At 40.7% G+C, this 14403-nt stretch overlaps 1 protein-coding gene across 14 annotated transcripts in view; it reads left to right on the top strand.

Annotated features, from left to right (window-relative positions):
- Window positions 1-10709, top strand: part of HELQ (helicase, POLQ like) — a 46425-nt gene extending 35716 nt beyond the window's left edge. For 12 of the 14 annotated variants that reach the window (XM_032334797.1, XM_032334794.1, XM_032334796.1 and 9 more), the window contains 4 exons: window positions 140-313; window positions 2891-3004; window positions 3847-3981; window positions 10059-10709. In XM_032334797.1, coding sequence (XP_032190688.1) covers window positions 140-313; window positions 2891-3004; window positions 3847-3981; window positions 10059-10166 — 531 coding nt within the window. In that variant the 3' untranslated portion in view covers window positions 10167-10709. Of the gene's footprint in view, window positions 1-139; window positions 386-2890; window positions 3005-3846; window positions 3982-10058 lie in introns of those variants that run through there. The other 2 variants (XM_032334798.1, XR_004283552.1) reach the window with 2 other exon arrangements.
- Window positions 10710-14403: the final 3694 nt, after the last annotated feature.

The raw sequence follows: 14403 nt of genomic DNA, 5'->3' as shown, positions 1-14403 counted from the left end.
CTTGGGTTTTTTTCTGTGGAATCATTCTGTTCTGGCTATTCTGTAGTAGAACTTCATTCAGATTGCCTTTTGTCCAATTTCAATATGATATACATTTTTAGCAGGTCCAGGACATAAATTTACTTGCTTGTCTTTCTAGAAGGTGGACAAGGACATTGTCAACAGACTATACCTGTCTTTTGTTCTTTATACCCTGCTCAAAGAGACCAACATCTGGAGTGTGTCTGAAAAATTTAATATGCCTCGAGGCTATATACAAAGTCTTCTTGCCGGAGCTGCCTCATTCTCCTCTTGTGTGCTGCATTTCTGTGAGGTAATTCCACTGACTACATGACACATGCCTCATGCATCTTTCTGTTTTGACTGCTGCTAAACTCGTAAACCGGTTAGTCATTATTTCCTCACTGTTGACTTGTTCTAGTAATACTAAACACTCAAACCATATTTAAAATATACTTGTTTTTTTCTGCTTATGAAAGTCCTATATACTAACTTACGGTAAAGATACAAAATTGGCAGAATCACCTAAAATATTTAGCGAACAAGTAGAAAGCACCTAGTTATGGGGCCCCTGGGTGGCTCAGTCAGTTAAGTGTCTGTCTGCCTTCAGCTCAGGTCGTGATCCCAGAATCCTGGGATCGAGCCCCGCATCTGGCTCCCTGCTCGGTGGAGAGTCTGCTTCTCTCCTGCCTCACTCGCAACCCGCTTGTGCTCATCTTCTCTCTCTCAAATAAATAAATGAAATCCAAAAAAAAACAAAACCTTTAAAAAAAAAAAAAAGAAAGCGAGCACCTGGTTATCCCTACTCATAGAACCACCTCTGGTAGTGACAAGTCTTTGGAATCAATCTTAAAACCACAGTTCTCTATCGATACAGGTTCTGGGGGGGTATCTCTCCCCTGGTGCTAACCATGGGAAGTGTTTGACGAGTGCCTCACCAATATCCAGCAGGCACCTGTCACTCCTGGGACCATGCTCTCGTGATCGCCAGTATTTTGCCATTTTTGCTTCCAGTGTTTGGCAGCTGCTTTAGGTTTCTATGTCAAGTGTATAGTTTAATTAACTCAAGAAGAAAACTTTATTTTGGCCATTTGCATTTGGGATGCATTTGTTTAAGACTTTACTAAAACCAGCTTTCAGAGTTTCTTTAAATAGCATAGCAAAGCTTACCAGACTTTCTACTAGGACAATTTTGGGGATGAATTGATAATATAAGCCTTTTTTGGCTGCATTTAAATTTCTTCTAATTGAATGGTGTAATAATCCTTCCATTTTTGTTTCTATACTCAATTTTTTAAAAACATTTTTCTCTCATGAATCTTATTTTTAAATTTGAAATCTTCATTTTCCCCATCTTAAATTTCCATATTCTGTGTACGTTTATGGCAGTCAATTCTGTCATATGTATTAATGAGTAAATAATCCAGAATACTTGACTTTGGGTTGAATGATAATTATTTTAACAAATTCGCATTTCTAAATGTCTCCCACTTATGCTAAGTTTTAAATATTAGCTTACATTCCCTAATCATGTGCTAGCTAAGCAGTAGACAAAATTTATAGGTAGTAAGAAGCTAGCCTTTATTTTTTTAAGTTTTCTGTGTTTGTGTTTCTTCATATTTAAAGGTACTTCCCCTAAAATTCTATCCCTTTGTTTTACTTAGGATTATAAGGACTTCAGCCTTATAGAATTGTTCAAGTAAAAGAAACTATCAAATTTGAAAAACAACTATCAGTTGGTGGTTGATCCTAGACACAATCTGCCCGACAGCTTGTGCTCTCATGAGTGTATTTTCAGTATTTTAAAGTGTTTTTTCCTTTTTTTTTTAATGTATTTATTTATTTTTATTTTTTTAAGATTTTATTTGACAGAGACAGAGATCACAAGCAGGCAGAGAGAGAGGGGGAAGCAGGCTCCCTGCTGAGCAGAGAGCCCAATGTGGGGCTCTATCCCAGGACCCTGAGATCATGACCTGAGCAGGAGGCAGAGGCTTAACCCCCTGGCTACCCAGGTGCCCCTGTTTTTTCCTTTTTAAAAAGCTACATAAGTGGTATGAAATAGTACATCAGTAGTATTAGTTAAAATGCCTTCAACTACGAGTAACGGGGAAAACCCCACAGAGGTTTAAACAACAGCGAACCAAGATCGTCACATGTAACCGGACAGCTGGAGCCAAGGCAGTTCAGGGTTGGCGGACTGGTCGTTCTGGTCAAGGTCTTCTTCTCTTCACTCTGCCATCTCTAGTGCATTGGCTGCTCTCCTGGTGGTCACAAAGTAGCCGGCTAATGCCACTTCATGTGTCACGTGTGCTCACGGGGACACCCAGCCCTTAGAAAGTGACCTTTAGAAAACAACTACGACAGAAATTTTCAGACATTAAATAAGACAAAATAATACAGTAAATGCCCATTTACCACCCACCTTTAACCATGATTGACCCACGTCTTCCAATATTTTTACTGTCTGAAATATTGCTTCCAGGATTTTTTTGTTTTGAATATTGCTACATCTTGCATTGGGATCCTTCCATACGTAATGTTTCGTCTTCGGGATGAACCCCCAGAGGTGGGGATTGTTTTCAGTTACTTGGGAAAGAGAAATTGCACGTTCACTTGCTGGCGTTTTGATAAAAGATGAACACAGCTCTTCTCAGTGGCTCGTTTTCCAGCTTCCCATCTTCTTCCTCATCGCAGAACCACTTAATCAAATCCCTCAGTCTCTGCCCATGTTTCCTTATGATAATTTTGTGTGGAATTGTTACTCGTCTCTGGTTTTACCAAGTTTCAGAACTTAAATGAAGGAACACCCTCTCTGGGCCCCTACTATGCCAACCAAGCTTAGAAATGACTTACCAGATCTAAATCCTATGTATTTCTTTGTATTTTGTAGGAACTTGAGGAGTTTTGGGTTTATAGAGCCCTATTGGTAGAACTTACCAAGAAGTTGACTTACTGTGTCAAGGCAGAGCTAATTCCTCTCATGGAAGTGACTGGTGTTTTAGAGGTTAGTGGCTTCCCAGTTTCCCAACTGAGATGATTTCAACTAAAGAAAAGTCAGGGTTGACTATTTTGTGAAGTCTTATCACAAGGTAAATAACAACAACGGTCTTACTCCTCATTTATCATGAGAGGTTGGTTTGTGTGTGTGTGTGTCTGTTTCTTTATTAAATTGTTGTCATGGCCTCCCAGAAATCCCCTGTCAATCTGGAAGCAGTTCGGATGAGAAAAATCACATTTGTGGAAAAACACAACAGTGGGGATAAGAATGAGACTCCCGGAGTATATGGTCCTTAGTGTCTCTTCCTCCACTCCCGCGGAGCATTACCTCCTGTCGGTGTGCTTATCTCAGTGCTTATCTCAGGAAGGTGATTCGGGGGCAACAAGGCTTACTTCCATTTCCTAAGGGAGTGAGAACCAAGTATCCTCACCTGGTTTCTCAACTCTTTGTTTTTAGCCAACTGTTGATTTCAGCTTATTCTGTTACTCAGTCCTTCCGTCAGAAGCGTTCTTCTGCCTGGGGACACGCGCACACACACACGCACCCCAGCAGTCCCCTGAGTAGATTGTGAAAACATTTTAAGGGTATTGCACTAGAACATCTCATTCCTGATTGCAACACACATTGGCTAACTTAAGCTGCACAGAAAGCTGTCTTGCAGTCAGATTGGGACTACCCAAATACATATTTTAAAATTTCTCTGTATTCAGATGTGTTATCTCTGCATATTTATTATTACCGTAGTCTGTTTCTATCTCTTGCATGTGAAATTTTTCCTTCAATAAGACACTTGATTATTTTTTTCTAATCCCAAATTCTGACCCTGTTGATTTGTGTAATACCTTTAGGGTCGAGCAAAACAGTTATACAACGCAGGCTATAAAAGTCTGATTCACTTAGCTAATGCAAATCCTGAAGTGCTCATAAGGACAGTTGATCATTTATCAAGACGCCAGGCCAAGCAAATTGTTTCATCAGCAAAGGTAAGCAAACAGGGGCGCCTGGGTGGCTCAGTGTGTTAAGCCGCTGCCTTTGGCTCAGGTCATGATCCCAGGGTCCTGGGATCGAGCCCCACATCGGGCTCTCTGCTCAGCGGGGAGTCTGCTTCCTCCTCTCTCTCTGCCTGCCTCTCTGCCTGCTTGTGATCTCTGTCTGTCAAATAAATAAATAAAATCTTTAAAAACAAAAAAAAAGTTAAGCAAACAAACCAGTTTTTACCCTTCATAATATTTTGTAGTGTTACCTCCTTATACTTTGGACATAAAAGCAAAAACATTTAACTATAGACACAAAAGCATGTACTTACAGTATGTGGATAAAAGAGTGCATCTGTTATGCTACAAGGCTCATAAAACAGAAAAAGCACCTGCTAAGAATTAGGCTCAAAAGTCCCCTGAGGTACAGAGAAGCTGGAACTCCCAGAATCCGCTCCTCACGCTTTCCACAGAAGGCCCCTCCTCGGTATCCTGTCTGGTCTTCCCACCTATGCACACCTTCGTTGATAAGGAGCTGACGACCTCAAAAATTAGGTAGTTCTACTTTTGGACACTCTCTGTGTTCCAAAAAGCACCCCAATAGTGAGGCTAACTGTTGCCGTCTTACAATATCTACCATTAGTAGATATTGTAAGTTCTACCCCCAGAATTAGTCTGTTTTCTTTGTTCCTATGGTTATTCTTTACATATTTGAAAACAGCTCTCTTTGTGTCTAAGCATTTCTCTTTTCTGTTTCTTCATCCATATTAAATAATGGAGCTTTAGGCAGTTACTGTCTTCCTAGTTGTCCTTTTCTAGACATGGGCCAGTTTGTCTTTTGGACCGGTCCCCGTCATAGTTGGGCTTTCTTACTTTTGGGGTATATCTGTTCGATAGGAACAGAAAGCACACAGTAATTTGAAGAGGAAAGTTCAATATAAAGGATTAGTGACTAGTAACAAGGCTATTAGTTGACTTCTAAGGGGTAGACAGAACTTCAGCCGCCGTGAGAGTAACAAGAAGAGCCTCCGCCCCAACCCACACCACCCGCTGCCGATGGGATTCACTGGAGAGAGGGTGTGGCTCCGGGATGGCAGATACGGTGTCCAGGTACCAGACGAGCACTGTGGGAGCCAAAAGAAAAGACACACCAAACCCGGGAAGAGAAGCCCCATCCTCCGGCGGTCCCTCCAGTGCCCTCTACTGACGAAGCTGAGCGTTGTCCCAGCTGGCGAAGGAGCCGGGTTTACAGGATCCACCTCTAGTGTCTTTCTCTACAAGACAACGGGGGATGGATTTGGAGCTGAGAGACGGTAAAATTGGTAACTAGTGCTCTCGCACAAGATGGTCAAGGTTCAGCTTGCTTTAGTCATGGAATCAGCCATTTTTCCAACGAGCTGTAGTTCTTTCTGGTGAAGATTGGTATTTTAGAAACCCAAGTTCCAGCGGCTAAGTATGCTCATAAGCAGAGAGAGAGATCATTGTTTCTAGGTTCTTTTAGTAGAGAGAGCCCATATATGGAGAAATGTATATTTTTCTCTACTTACACGTGAATTGTTAAAGGGCATGAATTCGTTCAGTATCTCCAATCCTAATTTTTCCAGGTACATACTGCTGCATACAAAGTTTTACATCACAGTTTAGCAGCTTAAAACAGCTATTTTATTGTGCTTATGTTTTGTGGATTAGGAATTCTGGAAAGGTTTAGCTGCATGATTCTTACTTGGAGTTTCATGCAATTGCAGTCAGATTTTGACTGGGCCTATAGTCATCTGAATTGGACTGAACTGGATATCCAAGATGGTTCACTCACATGGCTGGTGGTTGAAAATGGCTGTTATTTGGGGCTTTCAACTGGAGCAGCTACATAGGGCCTTTCCATGGGGCTAGGGTTTCTTATGGCTTGGCAGCTCAGTTTCAAGGAAATGCCCAGAGAGTGGGCATTTTGAGAGATCAAGGCAGAAAAGGCAGGAAATCTTCTGAACTAACCTCAGAAGTTAAGTAGTATCACTTCTGCTGTGTCCTGTTGGTTACTAGAAGACCATTAAGATCAGCCCAGATCCAAAAGAAGAGGAATTAGACCCCGGCTCCACATGAGGGCTGGGCCAAATAATTTGTAGTCATCTGTAATGTCTGCTCTCTGGTCACAGATTATTTACACTCCTCCCACATGCAAAATATACTCATCCTTAAAAGATTTATCCCTTTGTGGCATCAGACTCGGGCTCAAGGTCCGGTGTTTCTTCTAAATCAAGTCTAGCTGCAGGTGATGCTTCTTGAGCACAATTTTACAGATATGCTCCTCTCACTGTGAGGAGCTGTGAACTAAAGAGACACACATACAATGGTGAACAGAGACAGAAGCACAGGGTACTGCCATTCAAAGGAGGGGACGTGTGCCCCACCTAGAAGCAGTTCTGGTATCCAGCCGGGCACCTGTGGCTAGTTGCTTGGTTAGGACTTCTTTCTCCCTGGGAATGATTCTTCCTGGCTTTGAATCGCTCATCGGAATCATTCTTTCTTTCCCATAAGGAATGGCCCATGTTTGCAGCTGGGGAGCTTTCTCAGTCTTTCCCTGTCCATAGAAGTTCAAGGGCTCAAAGGTTCTCTGCCGCTTTTTATTCAATCTGGTATAATTTCTTTTAAAATATTGTGTGTTTCTTATTTATCTGTAGCTTAGGTTTCTTTTCTTTCTTCTTTTTTTTTTTTTTTCCGTATGTAAGCTCTGTTCAGTGTGGCCTGGAGCTCATGACCCCAAGATCAAGAGTTGCAGGTTCTACCCGCTGAGCAGCCAGCCACCCTAGCTTGGGTTTCTTATAGCATGGGGCGGGGATATGAGCGGGAACATTCAGGAGATCTTGGAATGGTCTCAGTCCAAGAAACTCATGCAGAAACTGCAGTTTCTTGTGACCACCCTTGAAAATCACACAGCATCATTTCCACTACACTCCATTGGTTACAAGTGAATTCAGGTTCAAGAGAAGAATCAAATCCCACCTGCCAATGTAAACATCAAAGAATTTCCAGTCACCTTTAATCCACACTGATCCCACACTACAGGACTCATTGTAGTTCTACCCTTTCTCTTATTTTCACTTCCTTCCTCCAACAGTGAGACACCCAGTTCCTGTCTTCATCAGCATATTTGTCTGTTTTGCTCAATCCTAGAATGCACTGAAAATAATTTTCAGAATTGTTAAACCATACTATTGCAAAAAAACTAATGAGTTCAGTATTGTACATGCTCTTTTTGTCTTTAGTCTGAGAATATAGAACTGAAATAATGTATTCAAATGTCACTTTTTTAAAAAAATCTGCTTCACTGTGGTTATGTAATTCATTGGAAGAGCAGTTAGATTCTGTTTGTATCCCATTTTAGTTCCCCCCATCCTTGTGAATTTTTAGTATGTAAAACATGAATATATGTTCTGTATTTTAAATTGAAGTAGTTTTACTAGGATATCTTTACTTTATTTTATTTCTGGAAGTTTCCTTGGACTGTAGTTTTATTTTTGTAATTAATTGATTTATTTGAGAGAGAGAGAAAGAGAGCATAACACACTCACATACACGTGTGATTTGGGGGGTGCAGCAGGAGAGAATCTCAAGCAGACTCTCCACTGAGCATAGAACGAACCCAACCAGGGGCTCGATCCCTTGACCCATGAGCGGAAGCCAAGAGTGAGGTGCTCAACTGACCAAGCCACCCAGGCGCCCCAGGTTGTAGTTTTAACTATTAGTTCAGTATGATCCACTGTTTCATTTTTCTTTCTTAGCAACGCTAGTGATATGTATGTTGAATCTTCTTTGCCCATCTTCCATTTCAATCTCTCTGACCCTTTTACCTTTTTTTAAAAGATTTATTTATTTATTTATTTGAGAGAGTAGGGGTGGGGGTTAAGAGGGAGAGGGAAAGAGAAACTTTAAGCAGACTCTGCGCTCAGCATAAAGCCCAATGCAGGGCTCTATCTCAGGTTCCTGAAATTATGACCTGAACCAGATGCTTAACCAGCTCTGCCATCCGGCGCCACTTTACTTTTTTCTTTATCTCATTTTCATCATCTTGTTTTCTTGTCCCACTCCTGTTCCTTCTCTCATGACCCTAATTAAGTTTTATTATAATCTACTCTTCTTTGATCACTTTGTTGGTTTTTATTTCTAATACGATTTTGCCTGTTTCTTCCACTTCTTACCTGAGCTTACTCTTCCTGTTCTGGGTCCATCTCTTCCTACTTTGGGACTTATTTAGATGTGTTTCCCCCCCGTATCTCCAAATGATATTTATTTATCTAATAATATTTAATTATACTTTATATTAAATAGTTTATTTAATAATATTTGATTCAGTTTGGAATGTTGCATCACAGTTCTTCTGCTTCATAGTTTGCTTTCAGGAGAATAAATGTTCATGAGCTGAAGAGCTTTGATTCTCATTTTCTGTTTTATTTTATACGGTAATTCAGTATAACAAGAACTGGTGTGCCCCTGCGCTTCTCAGACAGAGTCGGCCGTCTGGAGTGGCTGATGAGAATTCTGGTTTAAAAGTCTTTTCTGTCCGTGTAGCAAAGGATAGTTTCATGGACAGTTTGGGCGGGGAGTGCAAAGAAAAGTTCTTTGATTTTTTTTTATTTCCTTTTGTCCTACCGCATCCTAAACTTCACCCTCTTATGCCCCCCACCGCCGCCCCGCGCAGCTTAAAGGGCTCCTCCTGTTTTACTCATCTTCTCCCCCGAGGGGTTGCCTTTCCAAGACTGCCTTCCAGAGTCGCATGAGCTTTCAGTCCCTTCTTGTAGGCAGTGCTTCAATCTATCAAGTCTTTTCTCAGTGTTTTCATACTTGGGGTAGCCTTTCTCTCTCTGGAGGTGATTATATTGAATCTAAAACCTTCTGTTCCCCTCTTCTCCTTCCCATGTATTTTTTTTCTCAGTCTCACCATCTCTGTAATCCCTTGGACTAGAAGCTTGAGAATAGGTCCTGCTGCAATTTGGCAGATATTTTTACCATAATACAAAGATAATGGTGTTCTCTGTAGTCTAGCAGTGCTGACACATGGCTTCTGTGCAGTGTACTTGTCGCTCTTCCTGAGCGGTATAGTTTTTAAAGGGTGCATTGGGAGATGAGTTTACATGGTCACCATTACCTCGGCTACTGGAAAGCTTGCCTCATTGCCTTTTAATCTCTTCTGTCTATAATGCTATGCAATGCTATGCTTTATGTCAAATGAGTAGAGTGTGTTTTCCACTTTTGTTTTGTGTCCTATGATTTTTTTTTCCTCCATGTGATTTTGCTGAACTTTTTGTTATAAAACTTCTGTAACAGAAGTAATGCAAATTCTGCCCCCCAGTATACCCAGCACCTAGCTGCAGCAAACACCAAAACTGTGTGTCTGGTTTTTTGTTTTTAAAGTTTATCTTTTTAGTGATCTCTACACCCACTGTGGGGATTGAACTCACAACCCCAAGACCGAGAGACTAAAACCGGAAAAAGGGGTACCAGTCAGGCACCCCTTTTTCCGGTTTTTAAAAGAAAGGGAAGACCATTACTCAACAAATATTCATTGACATCTACCATGTGCCACATTCAGAAATACTTTCTTGACTCATTATGTTTCTTTTGAAATTAGCCATGTTAATTTTAGGAGCTTGAACAAAATTTTTCTTTGAAACACTGATAGAGATTTGTAAAAGATAGCATACTAAACTTTGAGGAATAATAAAAAGCATATATAAAGGATAACATTTTCAAGAGCTAATTAAATTTTTGTAAAACTGCCTTAAATTTTACAGATTGTAAATTAATTTTTAAGTAGCTGAGTCTTCAATAAAACAGATCTTTGAGAGTAATAAAGCTCCTTTATTTTTGGTATACCAAGTGCCCTGATCAGTTAAAATGGCTTTAGCTAGATGCTTCAGTTTCATTTACTATAATCACTTGTGCTTAAGTGGCTATTTTTCATTCTCATTATTGGTCTCAGTGTCTGGATCGCTGATGTGTAAGGGTTCAAGTATCTGACAGACGGTGGTAAAGATGGCTGCGGCTCCTGACAATGCATATTCTGGCCTCATGTCTTGATGTTTTTATTGTAGATGCTGTTGCACGAGAAAGCAGAGGCTTTACAAGAGGAAGTGGAAGAGTTATTGAGGCTGCCTTCTGATTTCCCCAGTGTTGAGGCCTCTTCCACTGAAAAGGCATGAAGCTGTCTGATGAGCATTTTCAAATAGTAATGATTTATTGTGCATATTTTTACTGAAGATTCCTTATAATTTATCAATGAAAAAAATACATCTTAATTATACATGAAGAACTGTGGATGATGTTTGAATATACTCTTCACCTTCCCATTAATAATCCATCTTCTTTGACACTTGGACTTGATTTCTCTGCTCTCATGTTAGTGTCTAGCACCACAATGAAATCCAACTACTTCCACTTATCTCCAGCCTCATTTGCAGCCAGACCTTGTATTATTCTCTTACACATTTTTTCATCAAACTAGACGAAATTGAAATTGAAATCCCAGAAATACCCCCAGAAGGGATTTCCAGACCCTTCATTTCCTAATTGTTTGGGGGTTTTTTTTTGCTACCCCCAGTGCATGAAAAGTTATCTTTAAGATGTACTGTGTGGGTGCGCATGGGTGGTCTAGCTGATTGGTCATCCACCTCTTGGTTTGGCTCAGGTCATAAGCCTAAGCCCCACATCAGCCTCCATATTCAGTGTGGAATCTGCTTGAGATTCTCTCTTCTCCCTCTGCCCTTTCCCCTACTTATACACACACACTCTCTCTCTCGAGTAAATAAATAAAAAATCCTATTTTAAAAATGTACCATGTGCTTCAGGTGTCAGCTACAAACTCTAAAGTACGGTCTCCTCTATGAAACTGTCCAAGTGTGTGCTCTTCCCCACCCCATACGTGGGCTCTTCCCTCCTGTGAGTATTCTGGGCCCTTCATTAGGCCCATGTCTTTCTTCATAGCACTAGTTTGAAATCCCCTGGAGGGCCGAGACCTTTTTTGTCATCTTTGGGTGCCACGTGACACTTAGCCCAGTCTATCACACAAAGTATGGACCTGTGCAAAGAAGTACCCAAATCAGCAATTTGAAGATTCTCTTTAAACACAACTTAAATATTGCCTCTCCCCTTCCCTTTTTAGATTATAGCTCAAATGTCGATTATAGGAAAAATAATAACTAGCAGTGTTTTTGAGGGCTGGACTGGCTTAAAGATTTACTCACCTGTCTGAGACACCCCTAGAAACATGGAAAGGGATCCACAGTTTCAGTTCTTTGTGCCTTAACATTTTAGACGACACTATCATAACCGTCATTTCCCTGGTAATTTCTATGTGCCAGGGACTGTTGTAAGTCTTTCATGTGTCTGATTTAATCCTTGTGACCACATGTAAGGCCCATAATATTATTACTTCCATTTTACAGATGAGGAAACTGAAACACAGAGAAATTAAAATAACTTTCCCAAAGTCACGTACAAGTTAGTTGCTCAGCAGGAATTCAGACCAAGGCTCTCCCAGCTAACGTGTGTGCAGTTAACGGTCATCCAGTCTCAGTAGAACCCGCCCATTTTATCCTCTCCTCAGTGTCCTTGATCCAGCCCTAGCGCCGCATCTCATTCATTGACACTCCGCCCTTTGTACGAGTCAGAGCATGGCATCCAATGTCTCAGGAAGACCTTGGGTTTCCCTGCACATATTCCACTTGTTACAGCTAAAATAGTTGTGAAAGAGCCACGGCTAGCCTGCTGGCTGCTCGGGCCCAGCCACTGAGGTGTGCTCACAGTGGCTCATAGTTCAGTCTTCATTTTTTTTAAATCTAGAAACCCCAGTTTCATGAGTCCGCCCAAGTAAGCAAGCCTAAAGATGACTGCTAATTTTTGCTAGCCTATTTATAAGAAACTGAGTAGTAACCTTGACTTATTTCTATTTATTTGTTTTTAATTGAAGTATAGTTGACCAACTTAATTTAAGATTAGAGATGGCAGGATTGGGGGGAGAGGGAGCTACCTTTACAGAAACCAAAATCGCTCCATCAGTAGTCCAGGACGATCTCCCCCTGCCCTCAATCAAGGTTTCTCTAGGTCAGTTCCACTAAAAGGCTATGTGAAGTGTAATGACGCAGTAGGTTAGCCCCAGAAGATTTTAAAATGTAAAGAAGTATGAACGTTCCAGCTCTGCAGAAGAAAGGAAAAGGTCAATGGGAACAGGGTGAGAATAAAAATAGACTCAAATATACTTAAGAACTTGATATATAAGAAATGTTTTTCCAGTTCATGTGACAGAAATCCACATATATCTAGTTTCCACGAAAAGCAATGTTTAGTGACCACATTCTCAAGCCACAGCAGGGATAGAACTGGCCTGAGAATGAGGAGAACCAGAGACTCAGCACCATGGGGGACTTGCCACCTCCCCTCAGGCAACTCTGCACTAAACAGCTTCAAGACCCAAGCAGAAAGAGCTCTGCATCCCATCATGACAAGGGAAACACCAAGGAAATGTAAGCATTGCCATACTTGGTTTTCTTGGACAATTTCTAATCATAATTACATTGATAAGTATATATTTTCTTTTGTAACTCTTAACAGTAATAAGGATGACAAGAAACTATCATTTATTGAGGGTTTTGTCACATGCCAGGACTACTAAACATTTGCCCATGTGTTATCTAGATAATTTCTCTGAGGTATATGTTATTTTTTTACTCTAAATGTTACAAACAAAGTGTGCCTTGCCCTGGGTCACCCCACTAAGTAACAGAGCCTGCATCATGCTGGTAACTGTTTTTTTTTTTTTTTATCATTATTGTGTTTGTTTATATTATGAGCTTCCCTGCACATGTTTGGGAAGGAGTTGATCGAGATGGCAGACTTAACTGGGGCTGGAGATATTATCCTGAATTACCTAGTGGCCCCACCTAATCACAAAAGTCCTTATAAAGGAAAGAAGTTCAGGAGAAACAGAGTCAGATGATGTGATGTAAGAGACCCAAGGAACCATTACTGGCTTTGAGGGTGGACGGGGGCCTCAAGCCAAGGAATGCAGGCAGCCTCTACAAGCTGGAAAAAGCAGAGAACAGATTGTCTCCTCCAGCCTCAGGAAAGATCTCAGCTCTGCTGATACCCGTTAGCCTCCTGAGACCCTCTTGAGACTTCTGACCTTCAGAATTGTAAAATAGTAGAATTGTGTTGTTTTAAGCCAGTGATTTGTTGGTGATTTGTTATAGCTGCCATAGGGAACTAATATATCTGAAAATAGCATAGGACACAATTAGAAAACCCCATTCTAGAGGGCCCCTTGCGGATCACAACATATGAACATTCTAAGTTAAATGTATTTTGCCCATTGAAAGGACGGTTTTATATTCCTGAAAATTGTAGAAATTAGCTGCAACAAATGCCTACCACTTCTTGAAAGATTTTTTTATTTTAGAGACAGGGAGAGTGGTGGTGAGGGCCAGAGGGAGAGGGAGAGAGTCCCAAGCAAACTCCATGCCGAGCACAGACCCTGACCCAGGGATCTATCCCACAACCCTGAGACCATGACCAGAGCCTAAAGGAACCAAGAGTCGCATGCTCAACCAACCACGTGCCCTGCCTACCATTTTTATTAACTGCACTTTTCTCCAGTGAAAAGTTTTTTTTTTTTTTTTTTTAACTTATCCTGTTAACAACAGCTTAAGTAAAACATAAAAGTCCTACCTCTGGTTGATTAAAACAAAAGAACAACAACAACAACAAAAAATTCCAATTACCACAGACACTAGAAGTTTGAATCCCTAACTCTGAGGAGTTTTACAAGCCATCTAGTCTATTTAATTTTCCCACACCTTTTATTTTTCTCTCTTAAATGGGCATAGAGTGTGTTACAATAATGAGGAGGTCTGTGTAAAACTATGAAAATGTGGGCCAACAACAAGGGATAAAGAACTAGTTGTTAAAATGCTGTATGCTAAATGATTTATTTCCTTGGATAAAATATAATATTGTCTGATCACACACAAAATTAGAGAAGACGCACAGGAAGTAACCTGACTCCTCTGTATAAAGTGCAGGAACACCGCTTTGATTCTGAATAAATGTGTAAGCACTTAGAGAATTATGATAACATCCCATTGCCCATCCTAGAAATGGGGAGGGAATTCAACATCATTTTGTTGAAATTTCCCAAAGCTGTTTGAAAGCTCCATGAAAATAGCTAAATGCATTTCCCTGAAGGTTTTGGATATATTTAGCCTGATGCTTGATACTGATGGAAAACAAATTTGGGATATTTGGTTCTTGTTTCCTGCCTAGTTAACATGAACATGAGCCACTGATGAAACAGATGAAATGGTGCAAAAGGGCTTATCGACACTAGAGAGAGAAGTGGGAGGTGGAGTTTTGAGAAAGACCTGGTAGAAGAGGTCTGCGTGAACT

This window comes from Mustela erminea, chromosome 2, assembly GCF_009829155.1.
Source record: "Mustela erminea isolate mMusErm1 chromosome 2, mMusErm1.Pri, whole genome shotgun sequence".
In the NCBI taxonomy this organism is placed as follows: Eukaryota; Metazoa; Chordata; class Mammalia; order Carnivora; family Mustelidae; genus Mustela; species Mustela erminea.
This window is presented reverse-complemented; position numbering and strand designations above follow the sequence as displayed.